Source organism: Ciconia boyciana, chromosome 8 (assembly GCF_034638445.1).
Source record: "Ciconia boyciana chromosome 8, ASM3463844v1, whole genome shotgun sequence".
Lineage (NCBI taxonomy): Eukaryota > Metazoa > Chordata > Aves > Ciconiiformes > Ciconiidae > Ciconia > Ciconia boyciana.
Genome location: NC_132941.1, coordinates 18,516,192 through 18,540,073, shown reverse-complemented (window position 1 = coordinate 18,540,073; position 23,882 = coordinate 18,516,192). Strand labels below are relative to the sequence as shown.

Sequence of the window (23,882 nt, the reverse complement as noted above, 5' to 3'; positions counted from 1 at the left end):
TGTGTTGGTTGAGCTGCATGCATTTCGTGGTGCCTGTAGGCTCAAGTGTTTCATTTTTAATGCAACGCAGACTTGAAAAAATTAATGAAACTATACGTTATATATATGCAATAATGGTTATTCAGACATCTTGCTTTTTACATACTGAAGTAAATTTTATGCATGCAGAGTATTTGGAGAGTATATGATCCATGTTTTTGTGAGAGAAAACTGTGTTAAGATTAGAGTTTTGGCCAGCATACCTTCTTTATGAATACGTTCAATATTTGGAAACAATATCTTCTTGCAGCATCAGGAAAAAATTATAAATGAGGAAAAAAATAAGGAGAAAATTCTGAATGAGGAAAAAATCTAGTTTGTTCATATTGCTTCTGTAGAGTTATATTCTAGTGGAAGAGATGCACGTTACTTAATGAAACTTGCACTTAATAAGAGGTCTCAGATTAATATTTGAAACCCTAATTGTTATATTTCCAATACAGTATAATACTGCCTACTTGTTTATCACTCTCCCAGATAAAATAATAATTGATACTTGAATTTGATTTAAAATGAAGGTCTTTGTTTTAGGGAAATTCCAATTTTATCAGTGGCATTACATTTATCTCTTGCACTGCTGCTTTCTGCCAGAATATAATTAACACACTATGAGGGCCCTTGTGAATAAAATAAGGGAAAGACTGTAATTGCCTTACGTTCATTCTCTTTATCTGTTGTCCTATATGAAAGCAAAAACATTATAGCAATGGTGGTGTTTTATCCTGAAATAATACTGATGAAGGGATGTAGAGGATCCTTACTTGGAAAGGCTCTGTCTCCCGCTTGTCAGTCTATTTCAGTTCTGGACCCCTATTTCTGTGGACTTCTTGTTTATCCATGACATTTTTTTCCCTCTGAGAATGTAATCATTCTTGAGTAAGAACAATAGTGTTACGAAAACTCTCTGAAGCTCCATGAAAATACAGTTGTAAAAATGTTCCAGCAGAACATCTGAGCAGATGAATTAATCCTCCTGCATGTGCATCTGACATAGGACTGGTGCAGTGCTTTTTGCTAGGCTGCCATCAGTGGTGGAGTGCAAGTAAAGGACTTCTCAGTTGTTACCAGTGTTATCGGTGACTGTAGGTGTTTCAGAAGATTTTATGGGGACTCGGATATTTTAAGGTATTGAGTGTCTCTAGCTTTCCCTAATGTTTCTTTAGTGGGAGTGTGCCATAGCTCTTAAACGCAGCGTGATCTTTTCAATTTTTCTTTTCTGCTTTCTTTTATCTTAGCCTCCAATACTAGGTTGTAACCTCTAATTCTTAAATAAATCGCCTCAAAAGATGATTTAGTGGTGTCCTTTATCAATAGCTCTAGCTTCAAATAATTTAAATAAATAAGCAAATAGTAGAAGTTTTAAATAAATAGCATTTCTGTAAACTGAAATGTAGCTGCGTTTTTAAAATACTTCCCAGTTGATCTCTGAACTTTGGTGGTATTCTTCCTAGAACTGAACTTAAAATAGTTGAATAATTCTCTTCTCTTGGATAATAGCTCTTCTTCGATGGTTCCTGCAGGGGTTTAGTGTCTTGACTGAGGATTCTTAAGCATAGCTTCTCTCATTCTCTATTTTTTCACTTCTCTGTCTAATGTATCAGTTCAGGGCTTGCCTACAGAAGATACTGAGGAAAATTGATGCAAGTGAACTAAATGTAGGAATTTAAAGAGGGCAGCTTAGATCCCACCAAGTCTCTGTATGCACTCTCCCATTCTTAATTAAAGCGGCATCCAGTGAATTTAGTTTAATTCACTTCGAAGGCAAGATGAGCCAAACCAAATCAAGGCCACATTTTACGTCCAGATGAAAGTGTTTGCAAAGGAATTTAATGGACATGGACAAATCCAGTTAAATTAATTTGGGTTAATTTTCCTGGGTCCCATTGTGTAGACAAAACCTTAGTAATAAAGCCTGATTGGTGCTTTTATTTTTCTTCTTTCTTGTCCTTCACCTTTTGTTCCTATAACTCTGATATTTTATTCGTGAGAAGGTGAATGGCCCATAATTGTACTAGTCACTAAATGTTGTCTTGTTATCTTACATGTTTTGAGAGTCCACGTTTTATAATTAACATATAAATACCCCACTTTGCCATAAGGTCTAGAGCATGTTACCTTTTGTTAGGTAGTTATCATCATTTTGGCTGCTTCAACTAATGCCTTTTAATTCATCACTGTAACTACATCAGCTGTCAAGATCTTATCCATCCAGCAACTTTCTGAAGCATTTTTTATGGATTTTGCAGAACTGGGTGATTATTATTGCAAATAAGTTGTGACCACATGTCCCTTCTATAATGTAATTATGCAGTGCCTCTTAATGGAGTGATTTGCCATTCTGGTGGTGGAACTCAGGCAAGTGGAGCTAATTGGAATGGAGTCAGATTAAAGATGTCTGTATGACTTTGGAGCTGGTTTTCCTAACTCAGTACAGAGGCTTTAAGGAGCGTTTTGGTGAAGTGTACAATAGCTTAAATGGTACAGTTTGTACAGGTATGTTTCCTGAATAATACTTTTTTTCTTTCATTGGAGTTCTGTGAGCAGCATGGGCTTAGTTGTACAAAACAGATTGCAAAATTTAAGTCCACTTCATCTCTGATAAAAGTGTATAATATACATTTAGTTCTATGGAAGATGTTCTTCTGAGTGTGAGATTGAAAACTGGGTTTCACCTTTATATTCTTGGCAGCTAAAACTGAAAGCTATTTGAAGATAAAAGTCTGTTTAAAACAAAACAGGTGCAAGGCTGGCGAAATAATCTCTAATCTAATTTGAATGGGATGAATACAAAGTGTAAAAGTAAAATACTTAAGAGATATGCTCTCTTTTAATTGGCCTTTAAAATTCTGTGTTATAGGAGTCTGAGCATAAGTATCTACTCTTGACTTCAATTATTAAGTCCACTATGATCTGTGAGATCTGTTCTGAGAGTGCTTAAGCAGCTTTATGCATTGTGTGAAAAAGCTGCCTTGTGTCCAGTGATTCACAGTCAAATCTGAATTTCTGGGGGGCTGGAGTATCCTGCTGGTAGGCAGCATCAGTGCCATGCAAGTTAGGGCAATACTAGAGAGATTTTGTAGAAGTTGAAGGCCTGGAATCTCTGGGAACAGTGAAATCACTGCAGAGGGAGCTAGGATATACTGAGTGATCAAAAGGTGTGGATTATTTCTTTGTAACGAGTTTTGTTGGTTGTCACTCGATCACCTGAAAGCTACTTTTGTTAGGAAACAGAGCGAGCTTCTGTTTTAATGTGTTTATTGAGACACTGTGTGTCTTTCCAACTAAAGTCATCGTGTCTAGGAAAAAACCTTCTTGAGAACTTAAGAATTTTCTGGGGAAACTTGATGTCAGAATTTCTGTCCAGTTGTTTGTATTTATTTATGGTTTGTGCAGTCTTGACAAATTAAGGTGGACATTTAAATAAATAAATAAATAAATCCCCAAGTCCTGGATCTTTCAGTATTTCAGGTGTGATTCAGGTACCTTACTTACACATAGACATGTATTGCTATTTCGAAAACTCTGTATTATCTGGAATAGCCACATGGGACTACCAAATATGACGCAGACCCATACACTTCTGGAGCAGCAGCTGAAACCCAGAAGATACTATGTGATATCTAGAGTAGCACTAGCTACATACCTTTATGTGCATGAACTGATTTCTGTGTGGTTTTTTAGACTGTGCAGTCATGTTTTACCTCTGCTTTCTCCTCTTTGACATAACTTTTCTCTGAACACCTTGTGTTTGTTTTCCTCCTTCCAATTACTGGATCATGGTAAATAAATAAAACTGAATTACAAATCTGTACACCTTTCTTCACATAGCTAGAGATGCTGTTGAGTAATTTGCCAGATAATTTCTCCTTTTAAATTTTGAGAGTTGCACAATGTCATACACAGCTGTCAACAGTCAGGCTGGAATTTTAAAAGACTTCATGTTATGTAGCTTCTGCTTTGGAATTTCTCTGAAATTGAGCTCTTCCTCCTGGTTATTTTTTAGTTGATTTAAAAAAAACCAAAATCATGCTTCCAGGATGAAGTATTATAGTCATACTAATACTTGTTAACCAACCAACCAACAAACAAAAAAACCCAGAAGAAAATTGCGTGCAAAAGTAGACACCTTTCAAGAAAAATCTTTTCTTTTTTTATTTCTCTGGGAAAGGTAGTTATTGCTGAAATTTTCCCTTTCAGAATTCAAAGTTAGCATGTTTCAGTTTTGACTTAACATAATGACTATGGTAGATTTGTCCAAGGATATATTTTTTAGAAGTAATACATAAATAAGCATTATTGATTTAGTGTAGTCACTCCGGTAGTGCATTGATTGGGTAATGTATTCATCTGCAAATGATACATGGCTTGTGGCAGTCTAAATACTGGATTCTTATTGACACACAAAACCCCTTTTGAATAACAGCAAATCTCTATTAAATGTAGTTGTCAAATTGCTGGTCTATTTAAATTCAAAGGGCGAAGAAAAAATAAGAAAATAAGCTATTCTTTCTGCAAGCAGTAAAATTCATTTAATTATAAGTATACAAATGTATCAAGAAGATAAGAACTAAGCGATATGAATTTATGAAGGGCCATACAGATATTTTAATCCATTGCTATTTAAACAAATATAGATGTTAAACTGCCAAAATTTAAACCTTCAGGGTTACGGAAACAAGCAAAGAACAATGAAAAAATTGTCAAATGTGAGACTAATTAAAAATAATTAATGTTTTCAGAAACATTTGGAGGTTTTCAAATAAATTAGAGTGAGCATTTCAGTAAAGAGATTATTTAGGTAGCTTCTGTTTAACTCATAACAGTGTCCTGAATATAATTATTTCCTTTTCATTTGCTGAAAATTTGAAGTACACTTTTGTAATTATTCTTAACTATCCATTAGTAGTTGTTTGCATAATTATGCAAAGTTTGGGCAAGGAGTTGCCTGTAGCTTTTGGAGGCAAAGTTTATAGATTCAAAACAAACAGGACAAGAATATACTTCATAACTTCATCTGCATTGTGCAAATGCAGGGAGATTGCCTGCTTGCCCTTTAGTTCTGTACACCAACAAACTGTATTAAGAAGCAATATTTTAGTTCATTTATGACTTAAACTTACTAGCTGTATCATTTTCACACACACAAAAACCCAAAAAACAAACAAACAAAACCAAAAAAAAGCCCCAACCTAAAAAAGTGTTGACTTCTGTTCTGTTACAAGCAGGGGTTCACTCTGAGGTGCCCATAACTAAATATACCTTCAGAGATAGCTACCGGGATTAGCAGCTAGGTAGGTATGTAAAGCCAAACCCTGTACTGTCAGTGATAGAGGACCATCTTGATGGTGTAGCAGGAGAATAGTCAGTCTTGCTGAAACATGCTAGATTAAAAAGTTTAAAGGTATCTGCAGCAGACAAGTTCAAAGCGTTAAGACAGTGTTATCTTCCATACTTCTATATCTCCTTTACTAGTGCATGATCCTAAGTGGCATTTTCTGGCTGACTGGGATCAGCAGTTACAAGTGAAACATGGAAAGCCAGGATTTGTATGTGTACATCATTTTGCAAGTTTCTCAAGCTTAAATATGTTCTAATGCTGCAAAAGGAGATAAGGTGACAGACCACGTCTGGTCATCCATACCAAAAAATTCAGCTATGCTGGATGGTACCAGCCAGATTTCATCCTAGTGCAAAATAAATAATAAGCCAGATAGTAGCATGTTGGAACATGCCTGTGCAGTTTATTGAGGTGCTAATTTAAGACTGTGGACTGTTTGGGGGTTTTTTTTTTGGTTGGTTGGTTTTTTAAATTTGCATTTATGTATAGGGCATTGATATTATTAGTAGACTTGCCTTCTGCCACCTTGCTAATCAAAACAAAATATCCTTCTTACCTTCAACTGTCATTCTCTGAGCATAGTCTAAGAGGAAAAAGAAGAATTGACTTAGTCTATTCCTTGTGAATCTGAGAGGAAAAAGTGCATTTCAGACCAGTGAGCAAATTCTACAGTTGGCAAAAAATACCCTGTCTCCACTTTCTTAAATGACCATGCTGTGGTCTGTAAGCAGAACACTTCTACCCCCAGCTGTCCCCCTGTCCTCTAAGAGAGCTTTTGATTTTTTCTTTTTTTAATTTATTTTATCTTTCTGTAAATCAAAATTGTGGAGAAGGATCTAAAGACCAAGGAGAGTGCTAAGTACTAAGGGAAACAAAGGAAGAATGATCATGTCAAAAGCTGTATTGCTCCTACAAGTAAAAGGCTACAGCTGTCTTTGGATAGTTGGTGTTACAGCCCGAGTTGCAAACAGTGGTTTAGCTGGGCCCCAGCTGTAGATTCCAGGTAGAAATTTGGACTGAATGGCAGTGATGCAGACTGTGGAAGAACGGGTCTAGCTTCATTACTAGAGGGAAATAAAAACAAAAGAAAAAACACTTCAGTCCTCTGATAGGATACTTGGAACTTGTAAAATTCTTGGAGAAATGCTAAGGCAGGTGATGCAAATCAGTAGCAATTGGTTCATCACACTGCCTGGGGAACCAAAGCAGCACAGTCTGTTTATCTCTGATTTGGGCAGGATTTCGGCATGTGCTTAAAACTAAGCACATGGTTCTGTAGGTTTTTGAACTGCTACTACAATGATTTGTATAGAAGTGCTTTAGATGAATGTGACTCAATATACACTTACAGTTTACACCATACTGTTACAATTCTATAAAACATCAATGAGATTTTCTCATTGCACACACTTTGCTTAGCTCTTTGGGGATTCTTCCATTTTTCTTCAGTGTTTGGTATCTTGAACCCGTATTTTTATTAGAATTTGGAGTCTAATATTTTAACAGTTATTCTTATCCCTGTAAAAAGTATTAATTTTTCCTGTCCCGCCAAGAATTAATAGCAGTCTAGTTGACAGGGAACAAAACAAGATGTGTTCTGGAAAATAACATTGGCTTGCCATTAAGTTCCTTGGAAAGGTAGAGAATTGTAGATGTAGAGAATAACATTACCTTTATGTGAGCTGTTAACACTTTAATGTGTATGCATTTGCCATGCTTGCTCCAAACCAAAAAAATTAAATGTGATTACATTTTTAGCGACACAGTTATATACTAGTGGTTGTTTGGGGGGGGTTGTTTGCTTTTTTTTTAATAAAACCACTTATCAGATGTATAATTATCATCAGCTTAGTAAAGATGTGTGAATTCCTATAGCTAGTGCTTACATGTTTTATCAATGGAGTGTAAGTTTTAAAAAAAAAGGGTCAAAGAAAAAACGCTGAGGTTTTTTACAGAGGAAAAAACCTTGTCAACTAAACTTAGCATGTTGTTGAGGCCATCACATATCTTTTTTATTGATACACTGTATTATATCCTCAATATTTACATAGAAAGATAAACATTTACAATATAGTCTATATTTTAATATATGCTACATGTTTGTTTATTAGAAAACCAGAAACTAGGGAGGAGAAGACTTTTTTCCAAAGAGACAATTTGTTCTTATGCCAATTCTTCAGGTATAATCACTATAACCTTTGAAAAGGGATTATAAAATACTGCTGTGAATTCAAGGTGTTGTTTTTCACCAATACAAATTACTGTATAAACTTGTTTTCAGGAAGAATCTCACTTTTAAACTTCTGATATTTTCTTTGCATCTGTATCTAAACCCTATCCATATGTGTATGTCCTATTGCAGAAGTAAGCAAATTCCTATGTGTGTGTAAACTGCTTGTATAATTTTCCAAGTGGAAATTACAGAGAGAAAGGGAAAAAGTTCAATATAGATTTTTGTCATATAGAAATTGTTTTAATGTCGCAATGAGGACCATCTTATTCCATTGCCCAGTGAGAATAACCCCTGAAAGGGTTTCCTAGAAACTCAGCTTATTCGGTAGTGGAAAAAACAGGCCATAGGATTGCAAGAAAACTGTCCAGTTTTTTAAGTCTGGTTTCCTATTACTGCAGGATGTTGTATTGTACTTTACATGTAATTAAGTAGCTCTAGTTTTTTACAATAGTTCAGTATTTTCTCCCCAGCTTCTAAGATTGTTCCCAGTACTTCTGTCACTGGGAGCCCTGTCTTTATTTCCAGACTATATTTATTTGTGGCTTGGTGTATTTATGAAGAGCAGTCTCAATCCAGTTCTCAACCTTGTTTCATTGGCTCTGCAATCCAAGCTCTTTTAGTGACTTGTCCTAAGATAAAACACTTAACTTCTAATGATCTGTAGCCTTTCATTTCACCTGTTTCAGTCTGAGGTGATCTCTCTGAAACATAAGTTATTGAACTTGCTCCCAGTATTCCAGAAGAGGCTTTGCCAACATCTGTCTTTTGTTTTTACCTTCTAGTTCCACTTTGAATACTGGAAAACAGAAACATGTTTGAGTAATTGTTTCTGATTTTTCCAACTATATCTTGGACGGAGACCTGACTATATCTGTACAGAAATAAAAATATATGTATCTAAACATAGAGATAAAAGTCCCCAGCTATTCAGGGGAACACTGAAACAAAGCATGATTGAAGTGTTACTCTGAATACAAAAAGTTTACTGAATTGAGGTTGTAGTGTGTTAAATAACATTGAAGTTAACCCAAATAAAGGGTAGGGAGAAGTTTCATGTTGGGAATAAGGTAGTCTTCCTGTAGAGAAACCACAGTATTCACAAGATTGTGTCTTCATTGGTGCAGAAACATTAGAAATTCAATGTTGTTCCTTTCAGCTACTCTTGGCAGAGCATTATCCAATATTTCAGATTGGTCCTGTATCTTAATATTTAATCACCTTTTACCTGGGTAACAAATGCTCTGAACAATTAACTACTATCACACATACATGGTATTCCTACTAGGCAATCTGAAAAGCTGAGTGCCTACATTAACTATCAGTTCCCTTAAAGCTGATGTTCCCCTTCTAAACAAATCTTCTCTAATGGACTTGATTGTTTAATTACAGTTTTTCCCTTAATAGGTTTTCTCTTGTATATGAACATTTGGCAAAGTGTTATCTAATGAAGAGTAGAACAGCTTTAGAAATGTAATAACCAAATAAAAACTCTCTGGCTTACTGAAAAATTAAAGTCTCTGTGAAACTGTAAGAAAATACATTTTGCATGCAGAAAATAATGAGAAATTGCACAGCCTGAGCTCAAAAAATGTAAATGTTTCACTAAGAAGAAATGGTCTTATTTGGTGCATTGTTTCAGTTTCATGATATTGTCAAGATTGTAGAAATTATGACATGCTCCATCAAATATGGCATGTCAGAAAGAATTACTTTCAAAGTCTGGAGCTGTGCACAAACAGAGTGTTTCTGCCTTCACAACCAAAACACAGGCAGCATGAACATTCAACACAAGAGTGGACTGCGCTTAGCCTGTATATTGCCAAACCAGCTGAGAGGAATCAGTAATGTTAATAGGCATTTAGCCTTGTCACACTGCAGGGAAATTTAAAAAAGTGCAGGGGGAAACTGGTTTAATGCAATTGGTGAGTGTCATTCTACTGGCTTCCTGGAGCACTGAGACTGGGCATATTATTGATGGTGCTTATTTCATCCTTTCTTTGAAAACTGTGAAAAATCTAAGTTGCAGTTTAATCATTATGTCTTCCTGAGGGTTTGTCTGCTGTGCACTGTTTGTGCGCTGTTTTCTTTCTGTTCCTCACTTCTGTTTTGTCAGCTATTTGTATTCTGGAGGCATCGGATTTGTTTTAACATACTTGCTTTTGCTTCATTACTTAGCCCTATGCATCTGTTCCCACTTATTTGGAAAAAAATATCTTCATATTGTTTAACTGGATGAAGCTATTCGATTTTGAAGAAGTCCAAATTTAGATTCACATGAAGAATGTTTACTTCCAAGTATGACTGAGTTTTAAGAGAGAGGTACTTAAAGGAGTAGATAAATATAACTGAGATTTTATTAAATTGATTTCAAGTCCTATTAACCCATCTTAACATTTAGAAGCAATCAGTATCTCTTCTTTAAATACTTCTAAAATGCTTTTTCTTACAATATACAACAGATTATTCCCTTTCACTGCCTCTTGTATTGTATACATAAAAAATTATTTTGGTAAGATATTTGGCTAGAAAGTGAGTGAAAACCAAGGTCTTCACTGTGTTTTGAGGGTCAAGATGTTTCCATTTACATTCAGTTCAAAGTGCTGTTTGTGTATCATGTGTGACACATTTGAAAGGAAAACTGCAAGTATGTATTTGTGTCTATACTGTTGACCACAAGAGTGATACATATTGACGGGTGGGTATAATATGGATGATTGTGTTAGATCTCCTGCAAGTGGGTATATTTAAAGTGTAAGTTGTGTTAATGCTTTGACTAGCCATCCAGAGCAAAGGTGGTGCTGGTTTTGTAGGTGAGGAAAGACTATGTTCGTCTGCTCAGAACAGTAAGTCTGGTAGCCATCTGGCTTCTGAGTCACTGCCTCCTCCTTTACAATTTATTTTGTTTTCTTATTAGTAGTTTTTACTATTCCATCTGGGTGGGTTTTCACAGATAATAGTAGTTTTCTGGCAAAGGTGGTATTTTTTTAAGACTTTTTTTTGGTTGGGTTTTGGTTTGTTGTTTTTTTTTCCCCCTCTAAATTCTAGAGAGCTGAGAAAACAAGTCCATCTGGAGAAAAAAATAGTGCTAGTTCAAATGTATACAGGGATGATCCTACCAACTCTCTCATTGCTTTCAGAGTGTAGAGCATGCATAGTTCAGGCTTTTTGTAAAGGTTTTTCTTCAGGGTGAGGTAGTACAAGTAACAGTCAGACCACCTGCCACCTGTGATAATTATGACTACAAAATGGGGTAGAGAGGTAATGTTTGCTGCATGAAAAAAAGAAAAATAGTACATAGTTAGTAGTTAGTACTAACAGTTAGTAAAATACTGCTATAGTAGGAAACCTAGTATTTCAGTTTTGGAGAGGGTTGGGGGGGGTCTTTGGGGGTTTTGGGGGATTTTTTGTTTTGTTGTTTTTTTTACTAGCGCTGCTAATATTTGTGGGTTTGGTAGCACCACATTCAGTTTATAATGTTTCAGGGACTTTGTGAGGCCTTACCCAGTATATGAGGAATGAGTTTCCACAGCAGGTTGCTCCTCAGTTGCATGTGTAGCAGAGATTTTAGTTGTCTCTTATAGCATTAGATGTGCTTAATTCAGTTGAAATTTGGAGTTTGCATGGAAATTGTGCAGGAGTCCAGCTCTAGTCAGCACAGTCCTGTAGATCTTACTTCATTTATAAGTAATCCAACACAGTGACCCAGTGTTACTTCAGGTAATTGGTGGTGGGTTTGTTCTGTTTTCTTTCATTTTTAACGTTCATTAACATGTTTCATCATTGATTTCTTCCATCTTTTGAGACACATCTGCTTGAATAAGCACTATTAATCTGTGTTGTGCTGTTAGGTCTGATGTGTAATAGGAAGAATTAAATAACATGGATATTTTTGTGCAGGTGTTCTAAGCACAGTTGCAGGACCCAGAGCCTAGAGAATTATATAGCATAGTGCACAGGTACAGAGGGAGTGTTCAATTAGGAAACATTTTCCTGACCCTATCGTGGATTTGGAAGGTCTGGATTGGGTGTGCTTCCTTGGCACCTAATACAAGGTAGTTGTTTTCTACCTGTACAGCTATTTATCATTATATAATGGAACCTGGATAGTATTTCATTTTAAATTATTGTTTTTCAGTAAAACAACAGCTAGCCTTATCTCTGGCTCTGTTGCACATGAGCTGTGTTTTCATCAGCTGTCAATGCACAGATATTACCAGTTTTCTATATATAGACAGAGAACTTTTTCATTACCAGAAAGAACCTCCTTTGTAGAAAAGATCTTCACAGGCAGCTCACATAACCCTTGCTGGGATGAGTTAAGAATGAAATGCATCTGTTGAGATGGTTACTGTATGGGTTCTGATGATCATGTAATCAGGAGGCAAGTCTGAGGTGATGGGTGATGTCATAAATGCAGAAAGAGATTGGTCTTGTCTTCTGCTGTTAAAAGGGTATCTTTCAATACTACTGTTGAAAATACTGAAATAATGCTGATGCTGAGACAACTCATGAATTGACTTCTTCAGACTGATATGCACTTCAGTTTTCCAAATTTATGAGGAGTCTAGCACCCACATATAGTGACTGTACTTGAGTACCCAGCTGGTGCATTTTAAATTAGCAGTCATTATACTACTGAGTCACTTTTGTTGTCTGAAATTCACTAATGCTTTGCATCATTCACCTGCAGCCGGCTCTTTTAGCTTGATCCATATGCTTCCATCCTGACGGTTAAGATTTATTTCATTCTTTCTCCTACTCACTAAAGAAATTAACTGTATTCAGTTTCTTGTGATCTTTTTCTATGGATGTTAGTGCTGTTTAGTACAGTGGATCTATGTATGAGTATTTATTTTTTTTTTAATAAAAGTAGCATTTTTGTCCTGCATTTGCATTGAAACAGATTCAGTTGCTACAAAGCTCAGTTGCCAAATTCGGCCATAATCCACTAAGGTAGTTCTCTTCCTGAAGTGTCTGTTTCCCTTTTTAACTAGCCACCTCAATATTTCTGGCTTTCCTTCTGTTACTACATCTTCATTATGTTACATTGTAGAAGTGTTTCCCTTGTGCAGTGGTGATCCAGATGTGCAGTTTGTGGTCCTTCACTGGACTTGCTCCAGTATGTCCATGTCTTTCTTGTGCTGGGGAGCCAGAAATGGACATAACACTCCAGATGAGTCTCACCGGGGCTGAATAGAGGGGAAAGGATCATCTCCCCTTTTATCCCAGTGTGGCCACAACATAATCATACAGTTGTATAAATAGTATAAAAGCATAAATGTAGAAGCAGTATAAAACATATAATGGTATAGTGTAGGGGCCAGAAGACTATGAAGTGGGTAGGATTAGCAACAGCGTAATCTGCGTTGATTCTGAAAAACATGTAATTGTGTAACCATATCCCACACACTTTCAATTTGTTGGAGTAAGTTGGGTTTTGCAGGCAGTCATCATGGATGGGGCTGAGAAGGACCCCACCCTCCTGGGGCAAATGATGTTTGTATTCTACCTGGGATACATACTTGCAGAATGAGGCAATTTCTAAGAAAGCAAAGGCATTCCATTTTTAAGGTTAAATATAATCAGGTAATTGCACATGGAGTAGGAAAGGACTGTGTTTCATTTGGGGAACAGTGAAATCAACTGGTTTCCAATTTCTCTCACAGTTTATTTCTCTGTAGCTGTGGTACAAGCAAGAGCCAACCAGTATCATCTGCTACCAGTAGGAAATCTCCACGCTAGTCCTTACCCTTGGCATGTGGTAAAGTTGCAACTGAGCCTGTGAGGAGGAATTAACAGGAAAAATCTAATTCATGCTCAAAGGTAAACTTTGACCAATGATGAATAACAAGCATGAAAGTAAAACATACGCTTTTGCTTATGTTGTGTATCATTTAACTTCATCCTGTTTTCTTTGCCTTGCACTATTTCTGCAGCAGTGCAGGCAGGGTAGAAGCACGGAGATATCTTTAGCATAACTGTGTTTTGAATGCCAGCTGTCTTAATAGCTTGTCTAGCACCAACTACTCTTGAAGTGCCTGCATTAATTTTTATTTGATATTTGTAGAGAACATTGCCTAGAAGGATGGGTTTCACTTTTTCAGGAATAAAAAAGTAGGTACAAAATGCAGTAGGGCAGATGTATTTTTGTTAGCCATGGATTTGGCAAGAAAAACTCCCATGCCAGACATTGTCACATGTCACTTGAGGCAAAACACGATCTGCTTCCTAACGGGTCCCTAGGTGATTGTGCCCCAAAGAGAGTACCCCAGTAAGGTTGCCCCCCACACACTGTTTAAAAACACAGTAAAAACTATACAGCATCTACAGTATTGGTCATCAATAAATGACCATACAACAAAATAAAGCAATAATAAAACAAATAAAACAAAACTTATAAATTACTGTCATATCAGCCGCTCCTTTCTCCTCTTCCTTTTAAAATCAACCTTCTAATTTCCTGTGAAGTAGGACCGTTTTTAGAGAGGTGCCACCAGCTTGGCTGCTGGGCTCAGCTGGGCCCTGCTGCGGGTTGTTGCAGAGCCGGCCAGAACCAGCTGGAACCGGCTGAGTCCGGCACGAAGCAGCCCTGACCTCTCCTCACAGCGGCCACCCTCCGCTACCAGAACCTGGCCACCGACACCCAGTGCAGTGACATATTGGTGTGGTGCTGGTTTTCTCACAGTAAGCTGCTGTCACTTTGCCTCGGGACAGGCAAATCCTTCCAGGAAGGAAACCTGACATCCTCCACTTTTGCGAAAAAATGTTGGTGCTTTTCTCTTATGGTTAAGCTGGTATTAAATACTAACTACTTCAGAAATCCATGGATAGAAGGCTGGGTTGGGTGGGGGTTTTTGGGGAGGCATGGGGAATTAGATATAAAAACAGTGAAGACCTTTGTGTACCCTGATTGTATTAACTAGTACTCTAATTGCATCTCTCAGAAGAAGAACGGGCGAAATCCTGCCAGACCCTTTCTTTCTGCCTCTCCCAGCTGGGCCTCAGTCAATCCAAGTGTTTATACTGTATATTTGTTGCAGGTGTTTCTGATATGGTTTGTGGAGGTGGCTTCTCTGCTGAAAATTCAACTGTAGAAATACTACAATAGAGGAAGCTAGAAACATACCCAGTACCCTGGATCCTGTGTACCCTTGGCTCCAAAACCCTACAGATTGACCTTGAGTCTCTCTGAGTGCTTTCTACCATAGGCTCCAGTTGAGGCCCAGGGCTCAACTGGCCAAAGGGCTACTGCACATACTATCTCAGCTGAGATAGTTCTGACATGTCACTTGATACAGAGGACTCACAATCTGACTGTAACCAGAATATGCATTCTCCAGAAAACCACAATGCCTAGGAAAACTTGTGTTTGTTATTTGTTAACTGGTGGGAATATGGCTGTTATATTATTGATCACATCCATTGGGATATGATGTCCATCTTGCCATTTTATTCCCCAAAACTGGATCTCTTGTGCAGGTCCTTTGACCTTGCTTTGTTTTATGGCAAAACCAGGTTTCAGAAGGATTTGGATTATTCTTTTTCCCTTTCTCAAACACTTTCACTGTGTTGCCCCATATGATGATGATGTCAATGTACCGTGGGTGTTCGGGGGCTTTACCCTTTTCCTGTGCAATCTGTATCTATCCATGGAAATGGTAGTGCTGTGCTTCCATCCCTGGGGCAGTCAGTTCCAGGCATATTGGACACCCCTCCATGTGAAAGGAAACTGTGGCCTGCAGTCTGCTGCCAAAGGAATCAAGAAGAACACATAGGTAGTGTCAGTTGCAGCATACCACTTGATGACTGCCTTTGACTCCAGTTCATATTGGAGTTCTAGCATGGCCGGTACAGCAGCACACAATGGTGGCATGACTGTTGAGGCTGCAGTAGTCCACCGTTAGCCTCTACCCACCATCAGACTTTCGTGCGGGCCGTATGGGACTATTACAGGCTAAGCGAGTCTTGCTGATCACTCCTTGTCTCTCTTGCCAATTGATCAGCTCATGTATGGGAACCAGGAATTCTTGGTTGGTGCAATATTGTCAACCATGCACCTTCATTGTAGTAGTCAACACCTGCTGTTCTTCAGCATACACCCCACAACAGAAGGATCCTCCAAGAGGCTGGACAAGGTAGGCAGCACAAGGTAGACACAGGCCCACAGGTTTGTGGAGGAAGAGAGGTTTTCTTTGAAATGCCAGAGCTGGCAGGCCAGTCTATCCACAGTTGGTACTTTGATGTCTGTCCAGTCCATTATTGCCAGTGTGCTGGCATATGGTGTCGGTGTGTTCCATACAAACTTCCGCCACATGCGCTGGATTTTGTCCAGATCTTTGGAGGACTGGTTGTTGTCCAGATTGCTATAAATCACCTCCACCACCACTAATTCCCTCAGATACTGGATACCTTCCTCAATGGTGGTCCATTTGCCTTAGTAGCTTACACATCTTCCTTGAGGGGATACCTTGCCTTCACACTCAATAGGAACTGCCTCCAGAGGCTGTGGATTGCTGTCCCTTTTCCAGTCCCTTTCCCGATACCCCAGTCCTTAGCTAGGGATCCCAGCTGCTGGGCTTCCTTACCCTCTAATTTCTGACTATGGGCCTCAGTATCCCAGTGGCAGAGTGACCAAGTGATAATTTGCTTGCCTGGCAGACAGCTGTAATCTTTCTGCATAATGCGAGCATTTCAGTTACGCAGGGATATTTGAGAAAATGAAGGGCCATTGCAACAAGGCAGGAAACATCTACCCTGGAGGAGAAGGAGAGGTGGCATTCTTAATTTCCCTACAAAGTTGCTCCTGAAGGAGAAGAGGAGAAAGGTGTAATTGTTAATTGGCTCCATGAGATGAGTCCCAGAGTATTGGGATGGCAGCAATACATGGGCCAAACACGAGATTAGACACAAGGCTAGTGCTTTTATCATAGCTCTCACAGGCAAAGAAAAACAAAGTGATAAACAACACAGCAAACAGCAAAAGCTGAAAGTGGCCATTAACAAATTCTGGAGTTTGCTGTACAAAGCCCTGGAGTTTGCTGACCCCAGCCAGCAACTAAGCACCTACCAGCTGCTCACTCGCTCTCCTCACTCCCCAGTGGGATGGGAGAGAGAATCGGAACAGCAAAAGAAAGAAAAAAACCTTGTGAATCAAGATAAAGACAGTTTCATTAAGGGAGCGGGGGGAGCAAGTGATGCAAAGACAATCACTCACCACCTCTCACAAGCAGACTGATGCACAGCCAGTCTCTGAGTAATGGCTACTTCAGAAAGACTCTACTCCAGTTTTACTGCTGAGCATGATGTTATATGGTCTGGAATATCCCTTTGGTCAGTTGGGGTCAGCTGTCTTGGCTGTTCCCCCTTCCAGGCTCTTGTCCACCCCCAGCCTATGAACTAGGGGGGCAGAGTAGGAACCAGAGAAGGCCTCGAGGCTTTGTAAGCACTGCTTAGCAATGACTAAAATATTGATGTGTTATCAGTGCTGGTTTAGCCACAATTCTAGAAAATGAATGAAGAAAATTAACTCCATCCCAGCCAGACCCAGTACAGTGGAGAAACTATAAATTACGGAAGTGGCATTGACAAGGCAAATAAAAACAAATACTAAGCACTCTTGTGTATATGTTAGTATTGGTAAGTAAGGCAAAAGAGCTCTAGGCTAGCCAACCATTTAAATACTTGCTAAACTTCAGTGTATGAGCAGTGGCAGTGATATGATGATTGTGCTTTGAATGAACAGTGCCTGTGTTTAGCTGGATTGGAGTCTTCAAGTTGCAGAATTATTTACAAGCTGCACATAAGAAAAATCAATAAAAATATTAAATGTTAAGAAAGAGGAAGCCTTCCAGTGTGAGTGATCAACAGCTTCTAGGCTAAAGCAGAGATGGATGACAAATGCTATTTATTTTAATATGCTGTAACTTGAATGTTTTAGCACTTTTAATAGTCGTCTTTGGGAAAGAGAGGAAAAATGTGGTTTACATCACTTTGGAGTATATTCTAAAATCCTGTTTCTTTTTCTCCTTGTCAGATGGATGCCTTCTAGCCAACCAGCGAGTCCTACTGCTGCTGCATGTCTGGCAGCATCTCTGAATGATCACATGACTCTTGATATGGATGCAGTCCTGTCAGACTTTGTTCGGTCCACAGGGGCAGAACCAGGTCTGGCAAGAGACTTACTGGAAGGTAAGCTTTCAGGACACAAGTATTTCCTGTGTTCACTGCTTAAAGCAAGAACCAGTCATAAAAAAGAGAACTCTGGTCTACGGAAACAGACATTTCTTAGTATTTTGACTAGTAAGTCAACTCTTGTAATAAGCTGACCATGATTATACTAAGGTAGGTGTTTTCAGCAAAAGCCTTAAAAAGTTCTTAGTGTTAGATTGCTGTATTTTAGGTTATTAATAGTCATACCTTAAAAGTATAAGTGCCAGGGAGAGAGGGGAGGGGGCTTTAGCTGAATTTTGTTGTTTTCAGCTGTAAAGTTTAAAGCTGAAAGTAGTTGTAAATGTTTCAGCTCACTGTGCAAAGCAGCTAAGTTTAGTCTGAAATGGACTTACTGTAAAGTAATAGAGAAACCAGAGATATTTTTGGAACCCGATGATTAATACACATACCTGAACTTCATGGTATGGGAGTCAAATAGCTAGGCCGAAAAACATCTAAGAAGCCATATCAGAAGAATAACTGAGTCTTTTTATTTATTTTATTGTAGTAGTTTTAAGTTTATGAGCTTAAAAGTGGAAAGACACCTTTGATATTTGAAGGCATTTTGTAATAGTTGTTCTTGTTCATTTCTTCTGATGTAGGCTGACAGCAATTGTGAAGATGGGAAGTTAGAAATGAGTAGGTGATATCTATGTAAATTGCAAGGCGGTTCTGTGGGCTTGATACATGCACACTGGACTTTTTCCGTGAAAGTTTGGGGTTTTTTAAATCTTAATATGCTTTAAGAAATTTTGTGTTAAATCACAGTAACTACTGAACAGCCACAGCAGACTTAAAAGTATACATCAGGGTTTATATCTCCTTTTTGCAAGAGCGATTTCACTTTATCATACGTATGCTGAAAGTTTTAAATTTTGCTGTAAGTTCTTTTTTTACTCTGGGTTTTTCAGTAATAAGGAATTATATATTATAAACACAGAGGTGCACACAATTTTGCAGCATTTCCCAAGTCATCTGTGTTACATGCAATAAAACCTTAGAATACCTAACTATGAATATCATCATTGGCTCGCTATATTTAAGAGACCTCTGTTTTGTCTGACTGATTTGATCAACCTGTCATTGTAGCCTAGAGTCTGTCTTGATCTGTTGGTCTTTTTGAAAAAGAATATGAGAAGGTTTTTCTTGGCAATATCAGGACAGATTGTCAGTTACTGTGCTGATAGAGCATTGCCAAAATTTGAAAAAGTGTTCCTACATATCAGAGGCGGTTCAGAAGAGTTGCTTATCTTGTTTTCTTTGCTATATTTTTTCCTTGCTATAAAGGATAATGCTTCCAAATAAATATAGTATAGTATTTTTCAGTGTTGTATTTCTCATTTCTGTAGATGAATAAATTCACACCATACATATTAACAAAGAAATAAGCAATAAGCAATTTCATTATTCTGAACAGGCTAATAGACATATGCATCTAGCCCAAATTATTTCCTCCTACACAGGAATTTATCAAAGTAAAAGGGATTGTTGCTAGTTCTGGACAAGATGTGCTCACAGGAACATTTCAGCACATGTAGTTGTGGCTGCGTGTGGTGTAACAGCTTCTAACACTGGCTGTATCTTGTGCTAGGGGACAGTAATTGATCCAGTGGTCTCTCATTTGTTTAAAAAAGACACAGAAGGGACTGCCACCCTTACACCATCATGACTGTCTTTCGTAGTTGTCACAGTGTGTAGATTCACTGGGTTCTGTGAGCAGCACTGAAATCCATGAAGTAACTTCTTAAAGATAAACAATATTCAGAAGACACCTTAAACACCTTGTGCCATGGTGCACAAGGCTATAGCAAATGTATTGCACCTGCTCTTGGAATGAAGATATCTGTATAATATTTTCAATTCAAAATTTGAAAACAGATGTGCACAAATATTTTTGAGAAATTTCAAGATTTGGTTGTAGTTTGTAGCCCCAAAATTAATATCATAGAGAACTTTGAGCCAAAAAAACCTTGCTTGTATAGACCCTCATTTCCATGTAATCACAAGTTTTGGTCAGTTCTTCTACAGTCCCATAGCCCTTCTCTCTTTCTGATCTGCTCACAGATTCTATTTGTATTACTTGCTCAGACTAAATGTTCATATCGTGCTTCTATGGAGTGTACACATCTTTTTCAGAGCCATTTCTAATACTGTTTCCTTTGTTCATCTTTTGGGGGAAATTTCTTGAATTTCACTATCCTGTAGACAATCAAGGATACCAGTTTCTGCTTCCTTATCCAATTATTTTAATATAGTAATTGTTTTGCTTTGATTGTCCTGTGGATGCATCAGGACAGTATTGTGCACAATATGTGGTGTTCTCCCCGGCAACAAGTGGGCGACTTAAAGACACACTAGCTGTTGTACAAATAGCTAAAAAAATCTAGACGTCACATATAGATTGTATATAGATTTTCTAAATTCTGTCCTAAGCTGTCCTAAATATTGTCTCTGTTGATGTTTCTATACTCTGCCTGTCCTGCTGGTAAAATCCCTGCAGTTTTTTTCTGTTGAACTTCGTACTGAGCACAGCTACCTGTCTCACTAAAACATTCCACTTGTGCTTGACACATATCTTCCAGGAAGTGTCCATTCTTGATTTGAAATGAAGATATAAAGAGATTTTTTAAAAAATAAAATAGATATACACACACATATATTGGTTCTAATTTATTTGTGTCTCATTCTTTTTGCCAGCTATTAGTATTCTAAAATAAATAATACTATAAACCAATTGCTTTTCATTCTAATTTTGATAAGCTAAACACGTTGAGCTCCAAGTATCACTGTCTCTATATTTTCTCTACCATTCAAAAGAATGTATACAAAAATGTTTTGGCTATTTTGGTATATATTTTTCTAGTGCAAAGATTGCCTTTTTGCAGTTACATTGCATATGCTGCTGTTTGTATCTTTGGCCAAGTTTGCTTTAGTATTGCACAGGGAGCTTGTGGTCAAGTTTATGCTCAGTTTGATATTTCGAAGTTGCCAGTTCTAGAATTCTATGCAGTTGCTTCACTGTTAAGGAGTTCAGATTTCACAGCCTTAAAATCTTAGAGACATTAATTCAATGGTATGAGAACTTTGTCATGCACATCTGAAAATGGATGTGAATGCAGACTTTTAAAGCTGCATCGAAATTAAAAATGGGTTTGTTTTTCTTAGTTCTGCCTGAGAATTTAATTTTATCTTCATGACATTGCTATGTCTACGTTTAGAAAAGCCTTATATCTGTCTAATCGGCCATTCACTGGTGGATAAAATTGCATTAGAAACTGCTTAGTTTGTGTTTGTCCAATGCACAACTTGTGTTTCATTCCTACTTTTCAAATACTACTTATTGAGCCTGAAAGGCCAGTTGTAGGTTACTTGCTGTTTGCTATTTGTGATACAGCTATGGGAACTTATATGTACAGAGATGGAGAAAGTACAAGGAAAGGTATGTGGAGGCAGAAGGGGCTTAGCACTTAACAGCACATAGACCTTACTGTTTGAGTTTTCTTGAGTATTGTAAAGAACCTTCCTTCCATTATAGTTTATTCTGATAATTTGGTAGATTTATGAACAGCCCACTTCTGCTGTTAAAGAAAACTTTTGAAACTTGAGAATACAATCTGATATGTCATAGAACTATGGGTTATGATTGATTTAGTGGGGTTTTTTTTCATTAAACTGTATATAAATATTTCAAAACTAAGGCCTTTTCCCAACTGTTCAATATAACAGTGGTGATATTTATGACTGGATGTATTTTGTAAATACATTTGTAAACCATTTGTGTTAAATAATAATTAAGCATAGCAAAGAAAGTTAGATTTATAGTCATGTAGAGTTATATAACTGGCATATGGTAAAGGATAGATTATGCATTGTTTTTGGGCCAGAGGTTGATAGTACAAAATCGTTTACCTTATTACTCATATGTATCTATTAAAGATATACAATCATATGAGTAATCAAAGTTTATTCCACTCTCTGATGTGCTGTGGATGCTTAGTAACTCAGTTTAATGAGAGCTTAGAATGACTTTATAGCTTTAAAGTGTGAATACTCTTCTTTTCCCTTTCTGCCCCCAGCTTTTTTTTTTTTCCCCCTTGCTTTTGAACATCCCAGTAACTGCATGCCCACTTATAGGATGAGAACCCACGGTAGCTGAGATCATGAGAAAAATCCTTTCATGGGGATTATATACAGCTAACCCAAACAGCATCTTACCTCTCTTAGTTCAGGAGGCTCTCATCTACCCTTCTCTGTGCTGGTATAAATTTTTTCTTGTGCTCACAGTGTGCCTGCATGCCTGAGCAATAGCTGAGTGAGCTATTTCGGGCCTGAATTCTCCAGATGATCTGTCTCCACATCAGAATCTGTCTTCCATCAGAAGCTGCAGTACTCTTTGTCTGCTCTGTTAGTTGCTGGCAGTGTCTTGTGTATAGAACACTTCATGCTTGTTTTTGGTTTCTTGTTCTTCTTGGTACCTTTCTGTACTTTTTATACTGAAAGGCTTTTTCTTTCTCTGCTCAGCACTCCTTGCTTTCTTTCTCTGAATGCTGTTCTGGATCACTCAGACTACTTCCATCATTCTTTTCAGTTGAATGAACAGCTTTCTACCAGCCCTGCCAAAATTCTTAGCTACTATTACGGGTGAATTATTAAAATGGGAAGCACAGTTCTTTCAGCTTGGTTATGATTACAAGACTTTGCAATGTTCATCCTCGTTGTTTAGGACTCCAGAGAGGACACTTGGTTGATAGCTATTTACACCTTCATCTCTAATCTTGCAGAGACTCTAAACACCTAGCGGGAATTACCTTTGGAGAGCCTGCACATCTACAGATTAAATGTCCTCAAATTCATGGCATCTTCAAGACATCAAAAATCCTGATGTTTTTATGTTGTTAATTACAAGTCAACCAAAGAATGACCAGTATGTCCCCATGCAAATAAAAGGACACCAAAAGCTATTTGCTGACTGTACCAGATAATAAATAAAATCACAGGTTAGGAAGAATATAAGAGCACCACATTTGTCAGCAAATTATAGAGTGGAGAGAGTGACTGTGGCAGTTGCTTGGCACTCCGAGTAGCATTTGACTCGGGGGATATGGAAACTGGATCTGACATTACACAGTGTGATGGTTCAGGAATCAGATATCCTTGAAGCAGATCACTTTGTACCAAAAACGGCTGCTACAGACCTGCAGACCTGAGATCTTGTCTCTGTGTGCTTTCATTCTGGAGGAGGGAAGACTGTAGAAGTTCATCTGTCTTCCAAAAAAACACACAACAGATTTACTCAATCAGCCTGCCTGAAAACAAGAGCATTCCCATCACTGTAAATCTTACTCTAACAACCTTTCACATAATTCCCTGAGATGAAGGCTTCATTTTGAACTAGCAGTATCCAAGAGCACAGTGTGAACCTCTATATCTTTTCCTAAGTTTAAAAACACATCTTAAAACTGCATTCAAATCTCACACTGAATCTTGTGCACCGGGACAAGATTATTACCAATTCTTTTCCCCTGTATATTTTTCCAAAATATATTACCCCCTATTATTAAACTTATGGTTGTTGGTATTATTATCCTGTCTTTCATGAGGAACTTAGTAGCTATAGGAAACTAGAAGGTTGGAAGACAATCAGATACTTTAAAAAAAGGACACAGTTTGGGGCATAGAAGGACACGGTTCATTCCGTATTATTGTAAAAGAGTTTTTCCATTAAATGGAAGCATTCTGTGTTTTCATTAGATTAGCCTCATTTTTGAAAATAGGAACTGTAGAAAAGCAGAATATTCTATTAGAGTCCACTTGTATGTTTAAGGTTGTAGCAAAACTCCACATCAGAATGAGGTAGTCTGTTCTACTCAGTCGTCACTATCTGGGAGATCTGCTTCTGCTGCTTTTTGATTGTACAGGTCGCTAATACCACTGTCTCAGGTCTCTCTGCTCTTGATACTCATTTTCTTTTCCGTCCATTTATTTTTCAGTGATTAATTGTTTAGCTCTTGCTGAAAATATATACTCACCCTTTAATCTCATTCATAGATACGTTCCTCATAC

At 37.7% G+C, this 23,882-nt stretch overlaps 1 protein-coding gene across 6 annotated transcripts in view; it reads left to right on the top strand.

The window, feature by feature from the left end:
• OTUD7A (OTU deubiquitinase 7A) overlaps positions 1–23,882 on the top strand; it is a 148,537-nt gene that overhangs the window by 72,903 nt on the left and 51,752 nt on the right. For all 6 annotated transcript variants that reach the window (XM_072870255.1, XM_072870250.1, XM_072870253.1 and 3 more), the window contains one exon: positions 17,644–17,798. In XM_072870255.1, the coding sequence (XP_072726356.1) occupies positions 17,648–17,798 (151 nt within the window). In that variant the 5' untranslated portion in view covers positions 17,644–17,647. The remainder of the gene's footprint in view (positions 1–17,643; positions 17,799–23,882) is intronic.